Here is a 25274-nt window from a genome sequence, read left to right on the forward strand (position 1 = left end):
GAAATGAAATGGCCAAAAATGTGTTTCAAAGGCTAAAGTTATGTTATTTATGCAAAAGCATAGACTACATAGAATACAATGAAAGTTTGTTGTCTATTAACAACAGCAATAATACACATTATATGTTATTTTATGTAGTGCATTAATGTTATTTACATTTCATACTAGTGCATTGATATAAAATATAAAAAATAATTAAATATTTAACAATGAAAAGTTAATATTATATAATGCATGTTATATATTGTGATTATACATACATACATATATATATATAACATTTTAATGAGTGAAACTGTATAACGCTTAACTGTAAGTCTTAAGTGTATTTATTTTTGTTCTGTTGACTGATTTTCAACTTAATTTTCAAGAATAGAATATAAATTAGTTCATATTGTTATAATACATTTTATAGCATTTTACGTTTATATAAATCTAAATTTGAAGTATTGTCAGATAATATATATTGAATGTAAGTGTATTTTTTAACCACACTAAATTTATTACTATCTTTATTATTCTAATATCTATTTTTTTTCTTTAATTGTGTTGCAGGCAGCTCATCAATATCATACAACACACCATCTCATACCGACCAGTCTCCTCGCTTGGCTGCCAAAGACGGTATGACAAACCAATTGTCCTCAAAATAATTGTCCTTTATATTCTTGCTCCAACAATATTTTCATTTGTTCTGCAAATACAATTGCATTAGTACAATTTCACTCAAAATCCTTATGGTCCCATATGTGGATTACTAATTCTGAGGCACAAAAGGCACATTAGATGAACAATGCATGTGGATATGACATGAGGAAGTGAGTCTGATCATTTCATCAGAATAATGGCGTTAGGCAGCGTTTGGTTGGCCCCGGTCCCTTCTCTCCATCATGTGTATCAGAGCAGGGCTCGGGGCCGAGGCAAAGCGCCCAGCAGGTGCTCTCTTTGTGTGCCGCAAATAAAAAGCATCAACCATTCAGTCTCCACCTGAGCACGGACAGCAGAGGCTCTCAGAGCACAGAGACAATTAACAAGACAAAAGCCACGAGCGGGAAAGAGAGAGACAGAGAAAGAGCAGAGAGACAGGTGTCGCTGGGAACAATACAGCACAACTCGACTGAGATGTTAATGGAAGACATGTGTGCCTTAATAACAGTCATTTAGAGGCGTTATTGAACATGCAGACCATATTTACAGCACTGAAAAGGTGTTTTGCATCATAAGCACAGTACAACTGACAGAAAACAGATACTGCAACATACCTAGCATCAAATACTAAAACATATAACAGACAATTTCTAAAGAATTCATTGCGAAAAAAACAAACTAAAAGGTGATATAGTTCTAATTTTGGATAAGCTACTGTGTCGAATGGATATGAAACACGACACCGAAGGATTAATATTAATCTAAAAGAGCTACTTCATTTTATGATCGTGTCCCCCAATGTTTTTAGATGACTTACGCGCCATTTATTTTCAGACTTACATGAACACAGAGATGATAGACAACGATTGCTGAGACTCATTTACGTAATTTACTTGTGTACTTTCCAATGATAACACAAGATTCCCATCCAAATGAAATCAGGCTCTCAAGCTCATCAAGGAAATCGGTTTGCATAAACCATTGAAGTAAACGTTTGACAGTCTCTCTGGAGAACAGACCACTTTGGGCTTTCCGTCTTCAGAAAGCAGAGGGCTGTAATAACACTGATAGTCCTGAGAGCAGAGCTGTCCTGATAAAAGCCAGAAGACAGACCACCTGTTCTCTACACATATTAGGGTCATTAGTACAGTGAGCCTGAAGATAAGATAATGCTGAGAAGGCCGTGAGACCTTTGACCCTCTTCTCACAGCTGTCAATCATAGTAGAGCACTAAGTGCATTACTCTGATGGGCTGCGGTTTATGAGAACACGTCTTGAACATCCTTTGTTTAGTACTTAAATATCTCTGAATTAGAAAGTTAGTGATCCAATAACCTTCCCTTGAGCTGTGCTTTTAATGCAAAGCATAAAAATGGTAAAGTCGTCAGAAAAGTGGTCATTTCACAGGTCTCGGTTTATCAGCTGGAGATTAAACGTTTGATAGCAAGATTTATGGGCTGGATTTATTTTCACTTGCCCTTTGATTTCAGGCCATTTTTTTCCTAAGCCAATTTCTCACGGGTAGTCAAAGATTAATACTGATTAATACTCCACTTAATGCAGTAAATACCATATTACACTAATCTTAACTATTGATCTTATGTTTAGTGTCCTAAATTGCTTAGTTTTAAACTCACTGAGTATTTTAGGCATCACAAATACACTGCTGATACAAAGCCTGTTGCAAAGCGAGTCGAGCATGACTATGTTGCCTTTTAAGATACATTATTTTGATTATACTGCCTTCTAAGGTAACGTATTTTGGCCACGTGTTAACATTTCTATAATTGTATTGTAATATAATTGTGCAACTATGTGCACTCAAATTACACATAAAAAAAGCTAATTTTTTTTTTCTTTTTTTTCTTTTTTACCAGGCTTATATATGTGATTAAAAACACAGTAAAAACCGTAATACTGTTAAATATTTTTACAATTTAAAATATCTATTTTCCATAAGAATATATATATATATATATATATATATATATATATATATATATATATAGTTCCATAACGGACTTACGGTCTAAATAGCTTCCTAATTCACTCAATTATGAGATTTCTGTTTCATTTAGGATGCTGACTTAGAATTCAGCTGTCTGTAAGCCGTAGAGAGCAGGGCATATCACCAGATTTTAGAACAGAGCCGACAAGACGCACTGAGTTTTCTATTCGTTTCTTCCAAGCAGAAAATTGAAGAGTGCTCTCTGTATAAACAGTCTCTTGGACAAAAAAAAAAAAAAAAAGTAAAATCATATATACAGGTTATTTCTTTTCATTTTGATGATTATAACTGACAACTAAGGAAAATCCCCAAATCAGTATCTCAGAAAATGTAAATAAAACTTAAGACCAATACAAAGAAAGGATTTTTTGAAATCTTGGCCAACTGAAAAGTATAAAAATTAAAAGTTTGAGCATGTACAGCACTCCATACTTAGTTGGGGTTCCTTTTGCCTGAATGACTGCAGCAATGTGGCGTGGCATGGAGTCGATCAGTCTGTGGCACTGCTCAGGTGTTATGAGAGACCAGGTTGCTCTATAGTGGCCTTCAGCTCTTCTGCGTTCTTGGGTCTGGCATATCACATCTTCCTCTTCATAATACCCCATAGATTTTGTGTGGGGTTAAGGTCAGGTGAGTTTGCTGGCCAATTAAGAACAGAGATACCATGGTCCTTAAACCAGGTACTGGTAGCTTTTCCACTGTATGCAGATGCCAAGTCCTGTTGTAAAATGAAATTTGCATCTCCATAAAGTTGGTCAGCAGCAGGAAGCATGAAGTGCTCTAAAACTTCCTGGTATACGGCTGTGTTGACCTTTGACCTCAGAAAACACAGTTGACCAACACCAGCAGATGATATGGCATCCCAAACCATCACTGACTGTGGAAACTTTACACTGGACCTCAAGCAACATGGATTGTGTGCCTCTCCTCTCTTCCTCCAGACTCTGGGACCCTGATTTCCAAAGGAAATGCAAAATGTACTTTCATCAGAGAAATTTACCTTCATTTGGACCACTCAACAGTAGTCCAGTCCTTTTTGTCTTTAGACGCTTCTGACGCTGTCTGTTGTTCAAGAGTGTTTTGACACAAGGAATGTGAAGCTGAAACCCATGTCTTGCACACGTCTGTGTGTAGTGGTTCTTGAAGCACTGACTCCAGCAGCAGTCCACTCTTTGTGAATCTCCCCCACATTTTTGAATGGGTATTGTTTCACAATCCTCTCCAGGGTACGGTTATCCCTATTGCTTCTACACTTTTTTCCACCACATCTTTTCCTTCCCTTCACCTCTCTATTAATGTTCTTGGACACAGAGCTCTGTGAACAGCCAGCCTCTTTTGCAATGACCTTCTGCTTCTTGCCCTCCTTGTGCAAGGTGTCAATGGTTGACTTTTGGACAACTGTCAAGTCAGCAGTCTTCCCCTTGATTGTGTAGCCTACAGAACTAGACTGAGAGACCATTTAAAGGCCTTTGCAGGTGTTTTGAGTTAATTAGCTGATTAGTGTGTGGCACCAGGTGTCTTCAATATTGAACCTTTTCACAATATTCTAATTCTCTGAGATACTGAATTTGCGATTTTCCTTAGTTGTCAATTATAATCATCAATATTGAAAGAAATAAACATTTGAAAATATATCAGTTTGTGTGTAATAAATGGATATAATATACAAGTTTCACTTTTTGAATGAAATTTGTGAAATCATCTTTTTGATGATATTCTAATTATATGACCAGCACCTGTAGACTTTGGTTAGGTTCAAAACGGCCACATACATTGGACTTTTCCAGCACTGTCTAAAAACTGAGATAGTCTAGACGGATGGCTGTGCGCGAGTCTTGTTTTGACTAGAGAGCAGCCGTCTGGTCTCTTGAGGAGACACCACACCTTACTCATGACAGAGAACAGTGCACTGTCCTAAAGCACACATTCTATCCATATCCCAGATGCACGTCTGTCTCTTGTTTCGCAGTTGAGCTCTGATGTGATTGAATTAGGGACACGGCCATCAGACAGTAGCATTGGCCACCGCCGCGGTTTTCTTTGTGAATTCCGATGATGTGTATGGTCTGCTCTCCATCTCTCTCTGTTCTCCTCATCGCGTCCTGACCCCTCTTCTTCTCTCCTGGCCGCTGTGTGTTTTTTCATGGTGGAGGGGGATGAAAAAACGAGGGAAAAAAAGTCCAGTAAAACAAAGAGAGGTTGTGTGAGAGACTCGGCAGGCAGGAAACGTAACTCTCTCAGGACTCTCTCTCTCTTTCGTTTTCTCTTCTCTCCGGCCCGGCTCCAGATCAGATCTGACAGACACTAAAGAGAGCGAAGGATGGAAGATCATTACAGAAAAAGAGTGAGCATTTGAGGACAAGGAATGATAGAATAATGTTAAATGGAAAGCAATGTCTCCCAGATATCACCTGAATTCGGGGCCTAGATGTGTAGCGCCTGGTGCTCTGATAAATTACTATTACAGATGTACAGAATCAGTATTTATAGTGAAAACAAATGCACAGTTTCTTCATCTAAAGTGCCTTCAGGGCAAATGAAATCAAACTTCTTTTTAATTGTATGTATTTATTATTATGTTGTTAAGACCCATATGCTGTTATCTCCCATGTGACACAAACGAGGGGATTTTGAGTAATCTTTAAATCTTGAGTGGTGACACAGAATAGATGTCAGTGAAATTAAACATCACTCATTCTTGTGTGTCCTGTGACCAAGTGTCAATGACATCTATCTATTATTTTTATAGCTTGATTTGGTCTTTACATTGTTTTTTTTTATTGTTTTATTATTATTATAATTATTATTCCTTTAATCTAGATAAAGTTACAATTCATCAGAACATATCATAGATAAAAGACCAATTTTTACCCTAGTTTATTTTTAACGATGGTTCATAAACTGTTGTGTGTGAAAATTTCTGAATTATCTTTTTTATACATACTATTTTATGTATTTTCTAATTTATTTATAATTTTAATTTATGCATAGATTTATTTATTTTGTATTATTATTATTTTTACTCTTCAAGCTTGTATTATGTGGACATTTCCATATTAATTTAGTTTATGTTTTACTTCATTATATGTGTGTGTGTGTGTGTGTGTGTGTGTGTGTGTGTGTGTGTGTGTGTGTGTGTGTGTGTGAATCCTGTATTTAAAGAGTTAAGCTCTTCTCAGTCAGGTTGGGCTGTGGATGTAATGATGAACAGGAGCAGTGAAAGTCGTGCTCTTTCTCACTCTCTGCGTTTCAAGATTAGCATCTTCTTTTCTCTTGGATTCTGCTTTTGCTGAGAAATGCAGGCTGCAGATCTTGTTTCGATTCTGAAACGTGGGCCATGTAGGTTTATCAGCACTTTCCAAACCAAACATTGTCTTTGTCTCCAGAGGTTAATGTCTTGTAGTTCCACCCAAAGCTTGGATGAGATCTCCAGTGCAGTGACCAGAAGAGGGCGGCGTTATGTCACCATTGCAAACGCTTTGGCTCTGTTCAGCTGGAGCTGTGAACTAAAGCTTTAACTCTACGGACTGTCATACCACAAAGGCTACTTTCAAAGACATGATGTCAGTATACTAGCATCTGGCCAGCATTTTTTGGCTGTCTCTTTTTTAGTTTTTTTTTTTTTGATCCGATGCTCTCTCATATGGTCGTACACAGAGCCCCTGTAAGACCTAGAGGAAGCACTCACTCCGTAACCAAGGCCAAACGTACATCTAGAGCATATAGAGACTTGATTAGTGCCAGTCATTGCTTAATTTCCGTTCGGGAAAGAGGGATCACTGCAGTGCCACAAGGCATGATGGGAATGTTTTAAGAGTAGCCTCTGTTTGAGAATGAAGGAGACTGGCCATTTTCCTGGATACCGATACAGATGCCTTTCCAGAGTAGGAATAAAAACACCCTTACAGGAAGAACACGGGCTTCTCAGATTAACCTTTTAGAAGATAACAGGATATTCATTCATTCATTCTAAATCAACAACCCTCTGATAGGATTACACAAAATATAAAAAGAATAATCAATAATAACTCAAATATTCAAAACTATTATTAAAATAAAGTAACAAAAAAAGAGTACAAATAATAATAATCATTATAATAATAATAATGGAACTTGTTAATAAAATAGATTAAATAGTAACTCATTTCCAGTGTTATATAGTTATCTTATCATTGATATAGTTTTTGGTCATATTTTGAATGATGTTTTATTAATATGTTTTCTGTAATTATTTTCTTGTATTATATTTTTGTTTTTAACTTTTAACTTTCTTTAATTACTATTTTTAATCTGCCGATATAGCTTTTACGTTTTAAATTTTAGTTTTGATGATAATAACCACAACAGTATTGCATTAAATTAAGTATTTTTATTAAGCTTAGTTTAATTAAAGTTTTTTTTTTTTTTTTCAAAATATTTGCAAATATTATTATATATATTTTTTTTAATTATAATTATTATTTTTTCTTTTTTTTAGTTTAGTTTAGTTTATTTACCACAAAGGCCAGAAGATTGATTTCTTATTTGTTATTTGTCGGTTCAAAAAACAAACAAATAAATAAATAAATGAGAACCCTTCCCAGTCTGTTATGTTCCTTGTTTCTGTGAGATCGCTAAAAACAGACTCAATCAGATGATCATGATAATCTTACATCCAAAAAGATATTCCGTATGAATACGGGACTCTGTCAGATCAAACCTAACAGCTCCAGCACATCTTTGTCTCAGACACACAGACAGTTTGAGAGAGTTTCTTAAAAAAAACTGAATATGAACCAAAAACGCTCCATCAGCAAGGACTTCAAGTGTGATATAAACTGCTATAACCCATCCAAATCAAATTTCTCAGGAACATTAATACATTTTCCAAAGGCATACTGAGCTTTTGGAATAAACAATAGCAGGTTATGAAAATCCCTCATATTCTTTTCTCTCCTTTCCAGATGCGTCTTATGATGCTGTACGGAGGACAGGCTGGTCAAACAACATGCACAGCGGCAAAGGTGAGAGTCAAACACCCATCTGGAGTCTTGATTAATTGGTCAGACAGCGTTTGATTCTAAGGCTTTAATCTGGACAGTGATACTGAACACCAGCTGATGGCCGGTCTTTAGTTTAGGGACACTGAAGAGGCCCATTAAGTGCTTAGCAGTTTGGTCAGATATTGCCCATGTTTTCTTTGGATGAAGACTTGTGCGTCTGCTCGCCCAGACGAATGTGCTTAACTTTTTTTTCTCTCTCTCCTTCTTTCTGTCGTGCTCTTTCTTTCCATTTCTCAGGCTCTCCTACAGTGGTGTCTCAGAATGTGTCCAAGAACACTGAACAGGCTCGGCCTCAGCCCGGTGAGCAGCGCTCTGCCACGAGCACACGCATGCGTTCAAAAACATTTCATATTTATGCATTTGGCAAGTGCATTTGCACTTTATTCATTTTCTGGGAGTTGAACTTTTTATGGGTTTGCAATAGTAATATTTTTCACCAGTTCTCCATCTACTGGAGAGCAAGACTTTTAAATTGTGACATTTGTCCAGTTCAAAGATTAATTTATCTTTCCTTTCAGATCCTTACCAAATATTAGGACCCACTAGCAGTCGACTTGCCAACCCAGGTAACAACATGAAGGCTTACTGTTTCTGAGCTACAATGCATTTTAGGAAAACCTATTATTATTATTATTATTATTATTATTATTTAGAGATGTATATTAAAATATTAATATTTAATGAATAAAGAAGAGTAAAGAATTGGTTGATTCTATATTATTTCTGTTCCCTTTCAAGGGAACTTCAACTGTGTCCTCTTTGGGTTTCTATGGGAAAGCTGGAGGAGGCAGTGTCTCATTTTACTACTCAGGAAACCACAGATATATACCTAACCAGAGACGTTCCCTTTCAAGGGAACTTCGAACAGTGTCCTCTAGCTTCCCCATAGTGGCCCTAAGATGACACAGTGTCTCGCTCCCTACTCAGGGAACCACAGATACATACCTAACCAGAGACGTTCCCTTTCAAGGGAACCTCGAACAGTCTCCTCTAGCTTCCCCATAGTTGCCCTTAGAGGACACTGTGTCTCACTCCCTACTCAGGGAACCACGGATACATACCTACCCAGAGACGTTCCCTTTCAAGGGAACCTCGAACAGTCTCCTCTAGCTCCCCCATAGTTGCCCTTAGAGGACACTGTGTCTCACTCCCTACTCAGGGAACCACGGATACATACCTAACCAGTGACGTTCCCTTTCAAGGGAACTTCGAACAGTGTCCTCTAGCTTCCCCATAGTGGCCCTTAGATGACACAGTGTCTCGTTCCCTACTCAGGGAACCAAGGTTAAATAGGTAACCTGAGACTTTTCTAATATTCTGTAATATTTGCTTTATATTTAAATAATTAAAAAATAAAACACTGAAACATTAGCAAACCATTGAAAACACTTATTTTAAATGTGTATTGGCATTGATCATTTACAAAAATTTGTATTCATATATAGTTTTAAAATAGTTATTAATTTTAAATCACTGCAATATAAATAATAATCTACAGTGTAAAAATGTTGTGATTTATTTTGAAGCAATTTTAACTCAAAAACAAGCTTAAAATAAAACCTAATATATATTTATCTGAAATAAAAGAAAATAAATCTTAATACATTTTTGTTTCAGCTAGTTGACAAGGCATCTCATTTACTTTTAGTTTAACTTGAAAGTACCAAAATAACTAAAACCAAAATAAGAAATAAAAAAACTAATACAAATGAAAAAAGAACAAAAAAAACACAAAGACGAATATAATGAAAAATACTTAAAAAAAACTAATATTAATAAAAACTTGAATAATATATAAATTGTCCTATAATAACACTACTGTATAGAACTTGCTAGAATTTCACAAATAATTACCAAGAAACAGCAAGTTAAATTTAGAATTAAATGTGAATTTTTAAAGTAAAACCTAAATATTGTATCATTAAAGATACCCATATAAAGTATAAAACTTTATATACCCATATAAAACTGGCAAAAATTGTTTTTTTTTTTTTTTTTTTTTTTTTTTTTTTACATTGTACTGATATTTATTTGTTCAAAATGTAAAAAAAAATCTCTAATTACATCATATTTATTCATTCGGCAGATGATTTTATCCAAAGTGACTTGCATTATATTCAAAGTATGCCTTTTATCAGTCATTTTTACCTTGGAATCGACCCCATGACCTTGGCATTGCCAGTACCATGCTTACTGTTTGAGCTACATGAAGGCTGGTGGGTCAATAGTAAAACTCTGTCTGTGTATTTGTCCAGGTTCAGGTCAGATCCAGCTGTGGCAGTTTCTGCTCGAGCTCCTCTCCGACAGTGCCAACGCCGGCTGCATCACCTGGGAAGGGACCAACGGAGAGTTCAAGATGACGGACCCTGACGAAGTAGCGCGTCGCTGGGGCGAGCGCAAGAGCAAGCCCAACATGAACTACGACAAACTGAGCCGCGCCCTGCGCTACTACTACGACAAAAACATCATGACCAAAGTGCACGGCAAGCGTTACGCCTACAAGTTTGACTTCCACGGCATCGCTCAAGCCCTGCAGCCCCATCCCACCGAGACCAGCATGTACAAATACCCAACCGAACTGCCCTATGTGCCAAGCTACCACGCTCACCAGCAGAAGGTCAACTTCGTTTCTCCCCATCCTTCCTCCATGCCCGTCACATCCTCCAATTTCTTCGGGCACACCACCCCGTACTGGAGCTCTCCGACAGGAGGGATTTATCCCAATCCCAGCATGCCGCGTCACCCCAATTCACACGTGCCTCCCCACCTTGGCAGTTACTACTAAAACCTTCACCTTTCACCCCGCTGCCCATACGCCAAAACTTGAACTGCACTCGAAGCAAAGACAAAAAAGCAAGCTGGACCTGGAGGGATTGTGGCCGGAAAGTTAGCAGAAAGAAGCGACGTTGAAAGAAACTGGAAAAGGAAGAGAAAGTAGAGCAAAACGGACCAAAAAATGGTTGATCCTATTTAAAAATGGAGTACTACTTATTGAAGGACATTGGGTTGTTGTGTGTTTTGGAGAGCGTGTGCATGTTTCTTGTGCCTTTCTACATCCGAAAGCTGCACCGATGGGCCAGAGTCCCTTCTAGCCAATAAAGACCACCTCGATTATGTAGAAGTCGGCAAACGACCGAGAAAAGAATCACTGTAAACTCACCCTGTGTGTTTAATGCAATTGTGAACCCAGTGTTTATGTTTTTGGACCAACTCCCCGCTTCCCTTCGGATTTTATCAAAACCCGACTCAGTAACACGAGTTTATCTTCTCAAGTCGTGACTGAAACTCTCTTTTCTAAAGCAAATCTGGCAACTGGAAAAAATGTTGGCATTCAAGCGCCGTTTCTCCTCCTCGCTGGAGGACGTGGCGTCTGATTGTTTATTAGGAGCTTCTCAGGCTAGCTGGCTCAAGCTAAACTCTCTCCCTCATCTTTAGCACTCCTCTATGCTGATGGCGTTGATGTGAATGGATTGATGCCTGCTTTACGTTTCTGACGCATGGTGTCCCGTTTCATTGGCCATTGAAAATCCACTCGATTTCATCTCAAAACAGCCAAAGAGTTGAGTTCACGTGAGATTTGCGTCTTGGATGGACTGAATGATTGCGGGCATCACGCGAAGTACCTCTTTGAAAGAAAAAGACAGTTGAAACAGCAGCACGGGACGTTGAAACCAGAGATTCGCGAACGCTGTGCGTTTGTCAGACCTATTTGCTAGTATTTTTTTTCTTTTTTTTTTGATCAAAGGTCAACTAGGCATTAAAAGCATCTTACTGTATAAGTTATGCAGAGCTATTTTCATATGTGACAGTGTTAAGAATCATACGTTAATACGAGTTGACCTCGGTCAAAATGCAAACTTTTTTATCAGTTACTGAAAGTAGTTTGAACTACGTAGGTGTTTTGTATCTGTACATATAGGCAATAAGTTTATGAATGTTTTCTTGTATTTTTCAGAAAATGCTTTTTCTAAAGCTCTTGGCGCATAGCCATGACAATGAGAAGGTTATTTTGATACGTAGCTGATATTTTCATTCCATAAAAGCAAATGCCTTACCAAACGTGCTTAGAGACAATCTGTTCTACATAATTAATGTTTCCAAAGTGCCATAACAATACCTTAAAGCCAAATCTTGTTACTGTGCCTAAAAACAAAAACAAACAAAAAAACAAATGTATTTTGTGTAAGCTGATTGAAAATTCCCAGCTCTTCATCTCTTTAAGGGATCAGTCTCAGATATGAAGGAATTGTGCTATTTTATATATGCAAGTATTTGGATATTAAATTTATTACTATATAAATATATATGAAATATTGCAATTAATCTTTTTTTTTGTTAATTTTGTTGTTTTCGCAATTTAATATGTATTACCTTTTGTAAAAGGGTCTATTGTATAGGTAAAATGTGACAAAATAAATGTTTTTACATTAAAAAATCTCTCCATATAACTTGTTTACTGTGTGTCATTTGGGCAGTGCATAATTTGAAATTATAATTGTTAAAAAAAGGGTGGTGTTCTAAACCACTAAACGAAACATGTATCGGCTTACACCGAGTTCATATGATCACATACACATAATGTAATCTTGATATCAGCTGTTAAATATTAAGTCACTTTTGTACACAGAGGAATAGGAAAATCTGTGCCTGGCATTAACATAACTGTTTATGATTCAGTCTTATGGTCTAGACTACATGATATTTCATCTAATCCAGTCCCGGTTTATCATAAACAATCAAAGGCACATCTGAAGATCACGATGACATTAAATCTGATGAGTATTCATTTGTTTGGATTTTGATCTACTGTTTTGGTAAGGAAAAGACTGGATCATAAAAATATCTCACTGGAAATTCTGAGATGAATAACATAAAAAATAATAATAATAAATCAGTGATGTAATGTTAGGGCTAAATGATTGCAAACACATGGATAGTCTAAGGTAAGATGTATGAATTCTAAGTGTTTGGCAGTGAGAGCACTTCAGGGCATTATCTCCATCCCACGTCTAATATACTTTAAAGCCTCTTTATTATTTGGTGTGTCATGTAGTGAGTCAGCGGGCCACAGCCTCAGACAGCATCGCTCGATCGCACACCACCCTGCCTTACGCACAACTCTCCACGCTTACGCTTTACGAGAATTACAAATTTCCAAGTAGTCAGCACTGCTGATGGCAAATACACTGACACTGACTGCTTTGTTTGACTGTGTATGATGAGACCTTACTGCAGGATTCACAATGAGGCCCTGACGACTCAAGGAAAACTTATATATATATATATATATATATATATATAATATATATATATATATATATATATATATATATATATATATATATATATATATATATATATACCATTATTATCTTATAATGCAGTTTTTGACTGTTTTGGTCACTGGCAGACTGCAAACCACAAGGGTCAAAGGTCATGGTTTGCTGCAACTCGAGTGGATATGATTTTGGGATCTATAGAGGAATATCTACTGTGCGTGCGTGTGTGTGTGTGTGTGTGTGTGTGTGTGTGTGTATTGACAAACTATTGGTGTGTGTAAAAATTCTATATTTAAGATGTATCCATTCCTATATAAAATTATTCTTATATGTACATAATGGATGTTTCATGAATATATATTTTTTTACACACCAACAGTTGTCAAGCTGACTGTTTGTCATCTATTGCTTTGTCTTGTGCGCCCTCATGTGGTAATATTTAACTGAATACTAAAAAAATCCTGGTTGATTTTTACAAAGCCTTTTTCACTCCACACCCAATTCACAAATTCCAATTATTTTATTAAAAAAAATTATATTTACAAAATGATATATACAAAATGCAAATGACATTTACACCATATTAACAATATCTACTAATTTACAAAGAAATACACAATCCCAGAGTGATTCAGAGCGTAAAGGCACCTGCTGGTTCACTGCAATCTGAAATCAGTTCATCTTAGACTTTTATACATAGACCCATTAATAAAACCCAATCTCATATGAATGACCTTTCATTTCATGCTCTCACTCCCATTGACCCTGTTACAGAAGACAGTTCTAGTTCCACCTCAAGGACAATTAACACTCTTATATTTCTGAGTTTTGAACACTGGGTGCTCTTTAAAATAGTAACTACATTCCAGAAAATAAAAAGGGCCACTCCACTTCATTTCTCAAATGGTAGATAGAATCATTTCTAGAGATTAAACACTTGTCTTGCTTCTTGTGCTCACTGTGAGAGACAAAACGTGACCTTGCGATGTCGCTCAGTACATGTCAGTCCAAAAGCTTTACATTTTGGTGACGTTGGGCTTCTCAATGTCAATCACCTCAAAGCCCTTGTTGTCAATGCCGCTGATGGAGTGGTGATGGTGTCCCGCCTCGTTGTGGTAGCAGTAGGCACAATGAGCGGTCGGTACAGGCACCTCCTTGGCGAAGTTGGAGAAGTCCACGCGGTACTTTCCCTCTTTGCTGCGGGAGATGATCGGGAGGAAGTCGTAGCCCCACATGATCTCCTGAGGGATGTAGGAGGTCCTGACCTGGCAGGAGGAGCTGGTGGATTCGGCCGTGCCGTCCAGAAACACCACGAGCTCAAACTCCTGCTGATGCAGAGTGTCCACCGCCATTTCAAAGAAAGGGCTGGTTTTGTCGATGACGTGGAAAAGGGTAAAAGGACACACAAAAAACAGGCTGTCCTTGCCGGAGTCCACCATGAAGTCAATGCTGACCTGGTCCAAGATGATGGTCTCACCTTCGGGGGTGATTGTGGTCCTCAGGAGCTTGCCGTAAATCTGACTACCGATCATCAAGGTCTTGCGCAGGTTAGCCACTCGGATCTGAAGGCAAAGGGTGCCCTTTTTGGGGCAGATAACTGCCTTGTCGGTGAAGGTTATGGTCTTGGCTCTCTTCTTGGGAAGAGCGATTTTAGCCATAACCACGCCGCACCAGAAGCAGTGGATTATGGTGCCGATAAGACTCTGAATTACGATCAGAGCCACAGCTCCGGGACAGACGTCAGCGACATAAATGTTCCCGTATCCGATGGTGGTTTGGGTCTCCAGCGACAAGAGAAAGGCGTAAGTCAGTGTGTCGACATTCCCGGCACAAGCCGTGTGATTTTCAGGGGGATTCTGCCACTCCAAGTCACCGTGGTCTCTGGCGATCCAGTACCAGAGGAGACCGAAGATGAACCAGCTGAGGGTGAAGGATGCCGTGAAATGCAAGATGACAAACCGCCATCGGGTCTCGACGAAGGTGGTCCATATGTCCAGGACGTAAGCCAAGCGGTTTCGGTGCATCACGTTGCCGAACTCGATGTTGCAGCGGCCATCTTTATTCACCAGGCGACACTTGCGAACTCGCCGGTCTGTTATGTACTCCTTCACCAGCTCTCTCAAGGAACGAGTCATTTTGAAGGTCTGTCTGGGAAGAGAGTGATGCGATATTTGTTAGACCCAAACCAAAGCCCGATGCAAAACAAAACAGCACACCGGAAACTGTCGGCTAAAGCCACAGAGAACATATTGTCCAACAGACTGAAGTATTTAGGGATAAACACTGCCAATTGTTATGCATGAGACAAGATAGCCAAATCTGTCCACATACCGTACGTGCATAAGCACCTGAGTTGATTACACATTTTGCACACAGTAAACAATTCTTTAGAATCTGGGCCTTTTCAAATAACATTGCCAGTAACTTCGAGAAACATATTAGAGTTGCAATGTTATTAGTTGCTGAGGCTCTTTATTGTTACATCACAGACAGCAGATTGAACAAATCCAGTGTATTTTTTCTCTCTATGACATTATGAGAGTTCATTTGAAAGTAGTTATAGCAGTGCTTAGTGCAAGAATTCAACTCTTAGATCCATGCAGAACGGCATCAAAGTTTCAGATATATTATAAAGTGTTTTGCATTCATAATATAGTATCGTGAATCGATAATATGAGGCTGTAATTATAATTTGAAGCATGTTCTACTGCCTCTAGTGTTCATTTCAGTAGGAAATTGCAGTGAAATATATGTATAGGTTTTAAATGAGCCTGCGTTGAATTTGAAGCCATGTGATTTAAGTTGCTCGACAAGCTTAAAATATGACAATTTTTTTTTTTTTTTTATGAGTTATGCATAGCAAGTGCAAATCAGTTTAATCAATAAGCCCTAACGTGTCCGTTTCGTCTTGAACCTGACTGTGTTTGACAGACCTGTGGATTCTCTCCAGGCTTTGATTCACAATCACGCTACTCTACTTGTCACATTCTGAATGTTTCATTGTGCTTAATTACAGCAGTAAACAAAAGCGTTGATAAATGCAAGCATCGCAAGGCACAGCATGTTCAGGGCAGTTAGCTGCAGGTAATCTCTGCGTATCTGTCCTTTATGAGCAGCTGAGTGCTGCTCGGTTCGCTCCAGATCCATTTGTTCCATCTCTGGAGTGTGCTTAATGTTTAATGTAGAGTCTATTAGAATACACATCAGCTCTGTTCAACTCAGCTCAATTACAGCACAGAATAGTGACTGTTCAGCCCAGCCAGAGGAACCCGCAGTTCCCATCCACCACCAATCATCTGCTGTGCAGATTTATGAATTTAATGTTCCCAAAATACCATGAAGGATATCGGTGCTGATGAGCGAGCCAGACTGCACATCAGACGAGCAGAGATTTACACTGAAGATGTAAGAAAGCATCACAGATGTAGAGATGTTCAGCTTACCTGCTACAGAAGTCGAGGTGCCAAAACTTCACTCCCTCTCCGGTTCACTCGCTTGTGTGGTTTTGTCCTCTCTTTCCCGTCTTTTAAATGAGAGCTAAAGCAGGAAATTGGAAATCAACTTGTGTGTGTTACTTATTAATAAGTTGTGTCCCTCCTCAAGTCTTTCACACTCTGCTGCTCTCTCTTTCTCTCTCTCCCAGCCAGGTGTTTCTGACAACTCATGCCGACTCTTCCCTTTTGTAGGCTTCCCTCCTACTCAACACAGTCATCCCGTGTTTACCCCTTGTTTATGTATACACAGAAATGCTTTACGCAAGGGGAGCGTGCAGGCTGCATTTACTCAAGACGGAAGTACTTATCAACATACGCACACACACACACACTCCCGCACGACACGCTGTAACCGCTGAACTGTTAAAGGTACCCCCACAAAATCACTTAGCACTTATTGCTTTGCAATAAATATACGTCAGCAGCGATGGTCATGTCATATTAAACTATGCATGATAAATCAGTCTTCTGTAAATGTTTTGGGTCACCGGCAGACTGCAAACCACAAAGGTCAAAGGTCACGCTTTGCTGCGACTCGAGTGGTTTTGATTTTGGGATCTATAGAGGAATATCTACTGTGCGTATTTGCAGTTTTGTATGTTTTTTTTAGACAATAAAAACTATTGCAAACTAATCAGTTTACAAAGTTCAGTTGCACTTTGCTTTATTTTAAAGTCCAATTCTCACAATTAACTAACTATTTTGCCACAATAAACTACTAATTTGATGCTTATTATTATTAGTTGTTAAGTTAGGATTTGGGGATCTGAAATACAGCCATGAAGAATAAGATATTAATATCTGATTTATAAGCATTAATGAACAGACAATATGCATGCTAGTTAAAAATGAGAATTGGTTTTTAAAATGAAGTGTTACCCAGGGACTAATATTTAGACACAATCCCATAGCAAGACATTGATTGTTAGTAAATGACGAGGAATGTACTTTTCAGTGTCAATCCAAACACGCATTACTGTTTGTGTGCTAGAAACACGCTTTAAATTTTGATGAGATCATGTTAGTATTGTGCATAGGTCTGATCTATAAGTCTAGAACAAACTGAAACCATTGCATTCACGATCAGTCAGATTTCAAGTGCAATTCAGATGTTAGCCGCTGAAGGAGTTTGAAAAGATGTCAGTCATCACAACACAGAAGATGATGAAGCCCTGTACTGACTGGGGTTTTGATCTTCTGTTCTTTGGACATGACAGTAGTTTCACCCGAGAACTCAAAGCCTTTCTCTTTCCACACAGACTGATTCTACAAGTCTGCTGACACTGATAGCGACTTTTGTCATTGAAATGAGGGACTTGTGTAATCAAGCCTGTCGAAATCGCCTGAAATCGCTTCCTGGAAATCATAATGTGTTATGATTAACAATCAAATCATATCATTTACAATTTCTGTTGCATAGTATTTTACACAAAATTATTTTCTCCAAACGGACTCTAATTGATACCACAGTTTTTGCTGTGTCATTTGGAACTAAACAGCAAAATTACTTTTCAATATCAAGTAAAAAAATCTAATGTTATTATTTGCGCGCATAGATTTCATGCAGAGACGCAAACTCCAGACGCGAATTAAGCGAATAAGCGATTAACTTTTATACTTTACACCCAGAAATTAAAAATATGTAGGCTAATTATTTACTCACTCCCATGTCATTCCAACACAATGTGACTTTTTTTTTTTTTTTTTTTTTTTTGTGCAACACAAAAGAGCATACTTTGAATAACGTTAGTAACCAGTTTTGGTGATTGGATCTCACTGTATATAGGAGACATTACTTTTTTTTTTTTTAAATGTTTTTTTAAAAGTTTAAAAGAGAGAAAAAAAAACGCTTCTTTTGTTCCCCACTGACGTTGAAATGCCTTTTTTTTTTTTTTTTGTGAACTTCAACCAGCAAGAAGAGTCTAAAAGACTCTTTATTAGATGTTCAGCCTATTCAACTGTTGTTTAGATCTCAGTTCTGAAGAGAATAAGCCTATCTATATTAATCTGGATAGATTTGAAAACGGCGATTTCGTTTTAAAACGCTCTCCGTCCACACTAGCGTTTTCAAGCGTTTTCCAAAAGTGTCTCATCCACATAGAAACATCAGAAAAAGTTACATTTCTGCGCATGTGTAAAGCCTCAAAAAAAAATTAAAAAAAAAAAATAATAATAAATAAAAAAATAAGCTCACTGCAGATTATATAAACGGAACTGACATGATTCATTTTCATGCAGTTTTTCTGACAAGAAATGTTATTTATTTTATTCACGAAAAGAACTCACCATTCACTGATTGGTCCAGGTCGCACACATTCACTACTGTATGTCTGATCTATAACGCAACTGCCATCATGTTTTCCCGCAAATAGCGATCGCGAGTAAATTTGCTTTCACCTTTGCAGGACTGTGATATGAAAAGTATGCATCCGAGAACTGAAAAAATGCTGCCTTCTGAGGTCGCATTCCAAGCAAGAAAGGCATCAAGTCACGTCCGAAATCAGTGTCAGCTGTCTTCTGAGATGCCTTCGTCTGGCCGGTTTTTGAAGGCACAGACGTACCCTTCGCTGCCTTTGATATCCCACAATCCTGTGCGTTTCATTATGTGACAGTTAGGCAAAAAAGTAAAGATGGCGTCTGAAAGTTGTGGTCGGTGGTCAGTTTGTGTGTAAATGTATGTTTCTGAACAACGTTTTCCACTTTTTATGTAATTTCTAGCGATAAATTAATTTTGCAGTAATTGCAGAAATATCCACTTAGTTATCACCAAAGCTCTCTATATTTTGCTGTCGATCATAAAATCATTACACTGCCTCAGAAGCCTGTCCAAAATCAGTTTCATGAGGTGCCTTCGGGCAAAAACGCTGTCTGCAAAGTCATTGCCTGATTAGACAGCAAGGCAGCGAGTCACCTGCCTAAGTTTTCGGATAGTAACACATATTTCCACCTTTTTCCTCAACACGGAAGTAAGCCTATGGCTGAGACTTCTGTTTTATTAGCCGCTATAGGTAATTACAAATGGCAGTGCCCATTTTTGCGTCAGGAAAAAGGTAAATAGCACATAACGTGCACAGTTACAGTATTAACACAGATATCTATTGGTATAATCAGCGTCACATGATTAAACTTGCATCATCGTCTTCAAAAGCCTCGGTTATCACAGTCTACACTACAACTCGAAAAATATATTCTCAAATGTATCCACTTTGGACAGCATTTTCAAAAAGCTCAGTTTTCCTTGATAAAAACACTGTCTCAGTGTGGACGGAAGGTCAAAACAGAGAGAAAAAGATGAGATAAGAACGTATTAGTGTGGACAAGAAAAGAAGATCTTAAAAGATCTTGACCTCTCATGTGAGCAGCATGAACTCACAGCATATATATGGTACCCTGGTTCTCCTGCCAGTCATTCGGATTTAATCTTCATTCAGTTCAATACCTTTGTGCGCTTTGACATGCCGATGACCAGAGTTACTTCAATGGAAAATCCATAAAAAAGATTTTCAATAATACCAAACCACGAAATGTTGCCTTCGGCTGCCATTCAAGACCACTGATCCAAGGAAAAGTTTTTCCACACTGACTTTTCTGCTGCGACGTGAACTCATTTGTGTATTTGTGTAAACGGTAACAGTTGTAAGTCTCAAATCCAATTTATGCAACAAAACTACTGTCATTCTTTTAAGAAAATGCTGAGTCTCTATGACCTGCATGTTTTCTACTTCACGAATAATTTTGAAATTAAATGCATTAAACGCCCAGCAGGACACGCTTTTTTGAAAAACTCCAAACAAATAAAATGTATATATGAACTGGAAAAAATGCCTGATTTTTTTTTACTTTTCCCCTCATTCAAACAATACACAGAAGCGTTGACTTCTCATTCGAGGTGGCAAAGTAAAGTTTCTCTTCACCCTTCTGTGATCATAATGATATAATCACCTGTGCCAGGTGGCCGAGGGGGGATTTCATTACTGAAGTGTGAACGTTAATGACCAACTTAGTTCCACTAAATGACTCAAATGAGTCGCATGCTCCAGGCGACACTCCCACCCATATTTTCTGCTTTTGTTGCCCGCTTTTTGACTCCTAAATCCAATATTCAATGTAGCTTTTGAGCAGCGATTGGAGCCAAATGTCATAAGCATTATTTTCTAAACTACAATCTATTTAATAAGTTTTTTATTAAATATTTTACTTATACATTTTGTGTATCATTTACTTCAAGTCCTGGAAATCATTATCATTCATGGTCTTTGCACGGTCATGGTTTCTATTTAAATACCGGCAAAAACCTGATTTACTTCATAAACCAACCTTGACTTGACATCAGGGGAACAAGATCTGCAACAAATGACTAAAAAGCGGTATCATGCATACCAGGCCAGTAGTTGGCAATGCCAATTTGTAAAGAAACACTATGAACATTAGACTCAGAAATGATGTAAATGAAAGCATCATTTCTACAAATTCAGGATTAAGGAGTTAACATGGAAACAAAAGTGGTATCGTTCTCAAAAACTTGCTCATATAAACCTGTTTCAAAAATGTTAATGTCCCGAAAATGCCAGTGTTGTGGTGTTTTGAATAATAATAAAAAAAGACTATTATTAAAGAGATTATTTTTAAAATATTGTTTTATAAAAGCCTCCTAAAATGTTGTCTTCTTTACAATCAAACTGGTTTGAAAAAAAATAATCAATCAAATTGATTTGAATTTTCACTCATTGGTTGGTTTTGAAGTAATAGTTTACTACTTGTTTTTTCTAACAGGGCAGCTTGAGTGTAGCTGAACTAGTTTAAATGATGTGTAGCTTGTAACTTTCTTCTATTTTGTTTCTTTTAACAAATCTGGCATCTCAGCTGTGGAGAGAAAAATTGCTGGTAAAATCTGCAACTCACCTTTCTTTAGAGACGAGAAAACAAACCTCAATCAGTCGGTCTGTACCCTTGGGTGCTTCATTCTTCGTCTAGAATGAGCTGATTCTGCGTTTCATGCCTCTTTTTTTATTCACTCACTTTCTGAGAGTACAAAGAGTTCATAAAATAGATACATAGTACCTCATAATGTGCCAGATCCTGTTTAGATTCTTGTTTGGCCTGATAAACACAGCCGTCAGAGCTGGTGTCTAGCCAGCAGAAAGCTGTCAGCATAGACAAGGCCAAGGACTGCTGGCACACAGCAGCTGTATTTTAGCCAACAGCTCCTTGTTTGCTTCAAGAAGGAAAGCATCTGAGAAATAGCCTGATTTTCTGCTCCACGTCTCATATATTGAAACATCACCTCTAAGTACTATAAGAATAATTTACGGCACCTGCAAGTAGGACCATTGCAGTTCCATTGCTTTCTGAAAGGTGCTGCTGCTGAGCAAGAACACAAACACATGTTGTACCCCAGAATAATCAGCTTCATCAAGACTTCAGTGATGCAAATGTAACCTCTGTTATCAGGCCTGAATTTAACTGTGAAGTCTGGATAGTCTGCCAAACGCACAGCTATTGTGAAGAACCGATCCACATGACAAGCGCTGATGTTATACTTTCATATGTGGGCGCTGAACACCACTTCAAGCTAAAATGAGACAGTCCAATGATTTATTATGAAACTCAGATCAGCGGTTGTGTAAAGTGCACTAAACTATTGAACAGCTCATGTGTAGCCTGGCTATACATTCACCAGTACTGTTGTCATGTACAGTAGAGCAAATAAAAGATTCTTAAAGGTACAGTTTAGCCAATAATTAATATTCTGTCATCATTTACTCACCCTCATGAGTAAATGTTTTTTAACGTTAGTTATTAGTTTTTTTTATGTGTTTTATCCTCTGCCCGGTTTCCTCTGTTTTGGTCTGTGATCGCATGACATCGCAGAGGTGCCTGATCGTTTGATTTGAGATCCTATACTCAACTGGGGGTTTCACTCTGCTGTGCCAGCTAAACTGACGCAAGTATGTCATCACCGTGGGTGTTTTTGCCTTTTTAGTAAATGTTAAAGAAAGCTTGGCAAACGGGCCATTTAGTGAGATCAAGAAAGAACAGGAGGGTCACTAACGGTTCTGTACCTGCGCTGGATGGTGTTGATCTGCCAGCGTTTCTTCCTGTTTCCTGTCGTCCCGTCTTCATCTTGATCTGTGTGGTGGACATCGCAGAATGTCTACACGAGGCGGCATTGTGGAGAACGGGGAGTTAATATACAACTCTTACGATCCCTTCGCTTTATCTTCTCAGTCTTCTTCTGGCTCTGCTTCAGAGTAAATTGAAACAAGACTTTTATTTTGAACTATTTTTTCCTCTCATATGACTTTTTTATTTATTTACTGAGACTGTTTTGTTTAACCCAGTTTTTTCTTATAATGGTCAAGCTAATGATGTTCTTGTTACTACTGAATCTCGGGTGCTCTCTTCCTCTACTGCTAGCAGTTTTTCAGCTGCTTTTGATTTACTCCCATTAAAATCATCGATGGAGTCTCCATGTTCTGACATGTGACCTGAAGAGTTGGTTATCCAGTTTAACTCTACATGCTCTGATATTTTGAATTCTGTGGCTTCGTTTAACATTTTGTGGCTTCATTGTTGCACATATGAGGACTTCTGGTTCATCATTATTCCATCTTCTTTATTTAGGGAGGTGATGGATTCAATTGGTACAAGAGTGTATTGTGTATATGTATTGTTTAGAGTTGTTTATCTACTGGTATTGTTCCAAATAGTTTCAAACATGCCATCATTCATCCCCTTCTTAAGAAAGTAAAGCTGGACTGGTGGACTGGTGTTCGTCTTATCTTAAGGGTAGAACCATTTCAGTCAGTTTGGGAAACTACTCTTTTTCTGTTGTAATGTTGACGTGTGGGGTTCCTCAGGGCTCGATTTTGGGGCCCCTTTTATTTTCCCTTTTTTTGCTTCCATTGGGAAAGATTTTTGATAAGCACGGTATAAATTACTTTGTGTATGCTGATGATTCTCAAATTTATTTCCCTTAAAAATATGGGAGCAATCTTCTATTGAGTCTTTGTATAACTGTTGGCTGATATGAAGTGTTGGTTGGCAAGCACCTTCTCCAATTTAATGACAAATCAGAGTTTATTGTTTTTTGGTCAGAAAGGATGTGGTATGGATTCTAATGATAATCTGTTATTGCTCCCTGGGAAAAAAAAATGTTCTTCTGTGAAAAAAAATGTTCTTTTATTTATTTTTTTTGACTCAGAGCTTAAATAAGATTGCCAAATTAAAAAATTTAAATTAAAAAATTAAAAATAGTTTATTTTATCTTAGATATATAGCTTAGTTGAAGTCTATCCTCTCTTTCCGTGATTTGGAGAAGGTTGTTTAGCCTTTGTGTCTTCTCGTCAGGATTATTGCAATGCTTTGTATCTGGATGTGAGTCAGGCTTCTCTCTCTCGGCTGCAGCTGGCTCAGAATTCAGCTGCTAGGCTTTTAACTGGTACCAAAAAGACAGACCATATTAACCCTGTTCTGATTTTACTACATCGATTCGATACAGAATTCAATTTAAAGTGTTGTTATATGTTTTCTTGGCACCAGAGTATGTTTCAGATTTATTTTTTTACATCAACCTTTGAGATCTCTTCGCTCTAAGGATCAACTGTGCCTGATGATTCCTTGAACACGCTTGAAATATAGAGGAGATAGAGGTTTTCCCAAGCTGCCCCAAACCATGGAATGAGCTTTCCCTGTCCTTAAAAACATCTCTTACTCTAGGGTCTTTTCAGAGGATGTTAAAAACGTATTTATTTTATTCGGCTTTTAATGTGTTGTAATGTGTATGTATATGGATTGTATTTATTAGTTTTTTTTCTCTTTCATGTACAGCACTTTTGTGCCCATTGTCGTTTTTGAAAGCACTCTAGAAATAAAGTGCGCTGAGTTGAGTTGAGCTGAGTTAAAAATGTTCACCTAGAGAATAAAGACTCCTGTGTTAGAAAACTGTTCATTAACTTCAGCTCAACATTCAACACAATAATCCCACAACGGCCATTAATTAACTAAACTTGCTAGGCACTAACAACCTGTTCTTCAATGTGAGTAAGAAAATGGAGGTTTTGATGGACTTCAGGAGAAACTCATTTGACCCCCCTCCCCCAGTGACCAATGACCGCTCAACTGTAGAGAGAGTCAGCAGCACTAAATTCCTGGGGGTGCACATCACTGAGGATCTCACCTGGACCACCAACACCATGTCAATGTTCAAGAAGGCCCAACATTGCCTACACTTTCTCTGCCGGCTGAAAAGAGCAAGTCTCTTTCCACCCATCCTCACCACTTTCTACAGGGGCACCATGTGTGCTGACCAGCTGCATCACCGTCTGGTACAGGAATTTAGTCTCACAGACCATCTCATCTCACCCCCTCCCCCCAAACACACCCCAAACTTACCACATCACAGAAAAACTGTCTGAAACTCTCTTCTTTTCAGAGCAATTCGGAGTACACAGGTGAGTGGGCCTGTACAAACCACCTGTAGTAACACAGTCTCCTCTATGTGCACTAGACACTTTTCACACACTGCTGTGTGGACATAATCCCACAAAAGACTCAGTAATATGTGTATGTTTACATGCTCATGCTCTACAAATCATCGTGCACTGTTCCCCAGCCAGCTGCTTGACTAATGATGTTTCTCTTTGCACATGTAGAGTATTATTATGTGAAGCATTCATGTAGTCTGTATTTTTTTGTTTATGTATAGACAAACATTTATATATAGTATATTTAAAGTCAAAATCTGTCAGTAGGTTAGTTGTGTATATGTTTAGTGTTATGTGAAGCATTCGTATAGTCTGTA

The 25274-nt window shown here is 38.0% G+C and overlaps 2 protein-coding genes across 12 annotated transcripts in view; one reads left to right on the forward strand and one right to left on the reverse strand.

Annotated features, from left to right (window-relative positions):
- LOC113118700 (Friend leukemia integration 1 transcription factor-like) overlaps nt 1-12140 on the forward strand; it is a 29882-nt gene extending 17742 nt beyond the window's left edge. For 4 of the 8 annotated variants that reach the window (XM_026288074.1, XM_026288073.1, XM_026288080.1 and 1 more), the window contains 5 exons: nt 556-624; nt 7600-7659; nt 7936-7998; nt 8217-8264; nt 9954-12140. In XM_026288074.1, the coding sequence (XP_026143859.1) occupies nt 556-624; nt 7600-7659; nt 7936-7998; nt 8217-8264; nt 9954-10483 (770 nt within the window). In that variant the 3' untranslated portion in view covers nt 10484-12140. The remainder of the gene's footprint in view (nt 1-555; nt 625-7599; nt 7660-7935; nt 7999-8216; nt 8265-9953) is intronic. The other 4 variants (XM_026288076.1, XM_026288077.1, XM_026288078.1 and 1 more) reach the window with 2 other exon arrangements.
- Nucleotides 12141-13530: 1390 nt separating this feature from the next.
- Nucleotides 13531-21440, reverse strand: LOC113118701 (ATP-sensitive inward rectifier potassium channel 1-like). 4 transcript variants are annotated; one of them, XM_026288083.1, is made up of 3 exons: nt 21374-21440; nt 16421-16514; nt 13531-15125 (listed from the first exon to the last, which is right to left on the reverse strand). In XM_026288083.1, the coding sequence occupies exon 3, from the start codon at nt 15110-15112 to the stop codon at nt 13994-13996; it is 1119 nt and encodes a 372-aa protein (XP_026143868.1). In that variant the 5' UTR covers nt 15113-15125; nt 16421-16514; nt 21374-21440; the 3' UTR covers nt 13531-13993. The 4 variants fall into 4 exon arrangements, with proteins under 4 accessions (XP_026143868.1, XP_026143869.1, XP_026143870.1 ...); XM_026288084.1 differs by lacking the exon at nt 21374-21440 and adding an exon at nt 18758-19194; XM_026288085.1 differs by lacking the exon at nt 21374-21440 and having other exon boundaries at nt 13531-15121; nt 16421-17146.
- Between the last annotated feature and the right edge of the window lie 3834 nt (nt 21441-25274).

Source organism: Carassius auratus, chromosome 18 (genome assembly GCF_003368295.1).
Source record: "Carassius auratus strain Wakin chromosome 18, ASM336829v1, whole genome shotgun sequence".
NCBI lineage: Eukaryota > Metazoa > Chordata > Actinopteri > Cypriniformes > Cyprinidae > Carassius > Carassius auratus.

What these genes read in the sequence shown, in the direction of transcription:
- LOC113118701 (XM_026288083.1), bottom strand. Translation starts at nt 15,112, where the DNA reads ATGACTCGTTCCTTGAGAGAGCTGGTGAAGGAGTACATAACAGACCGG.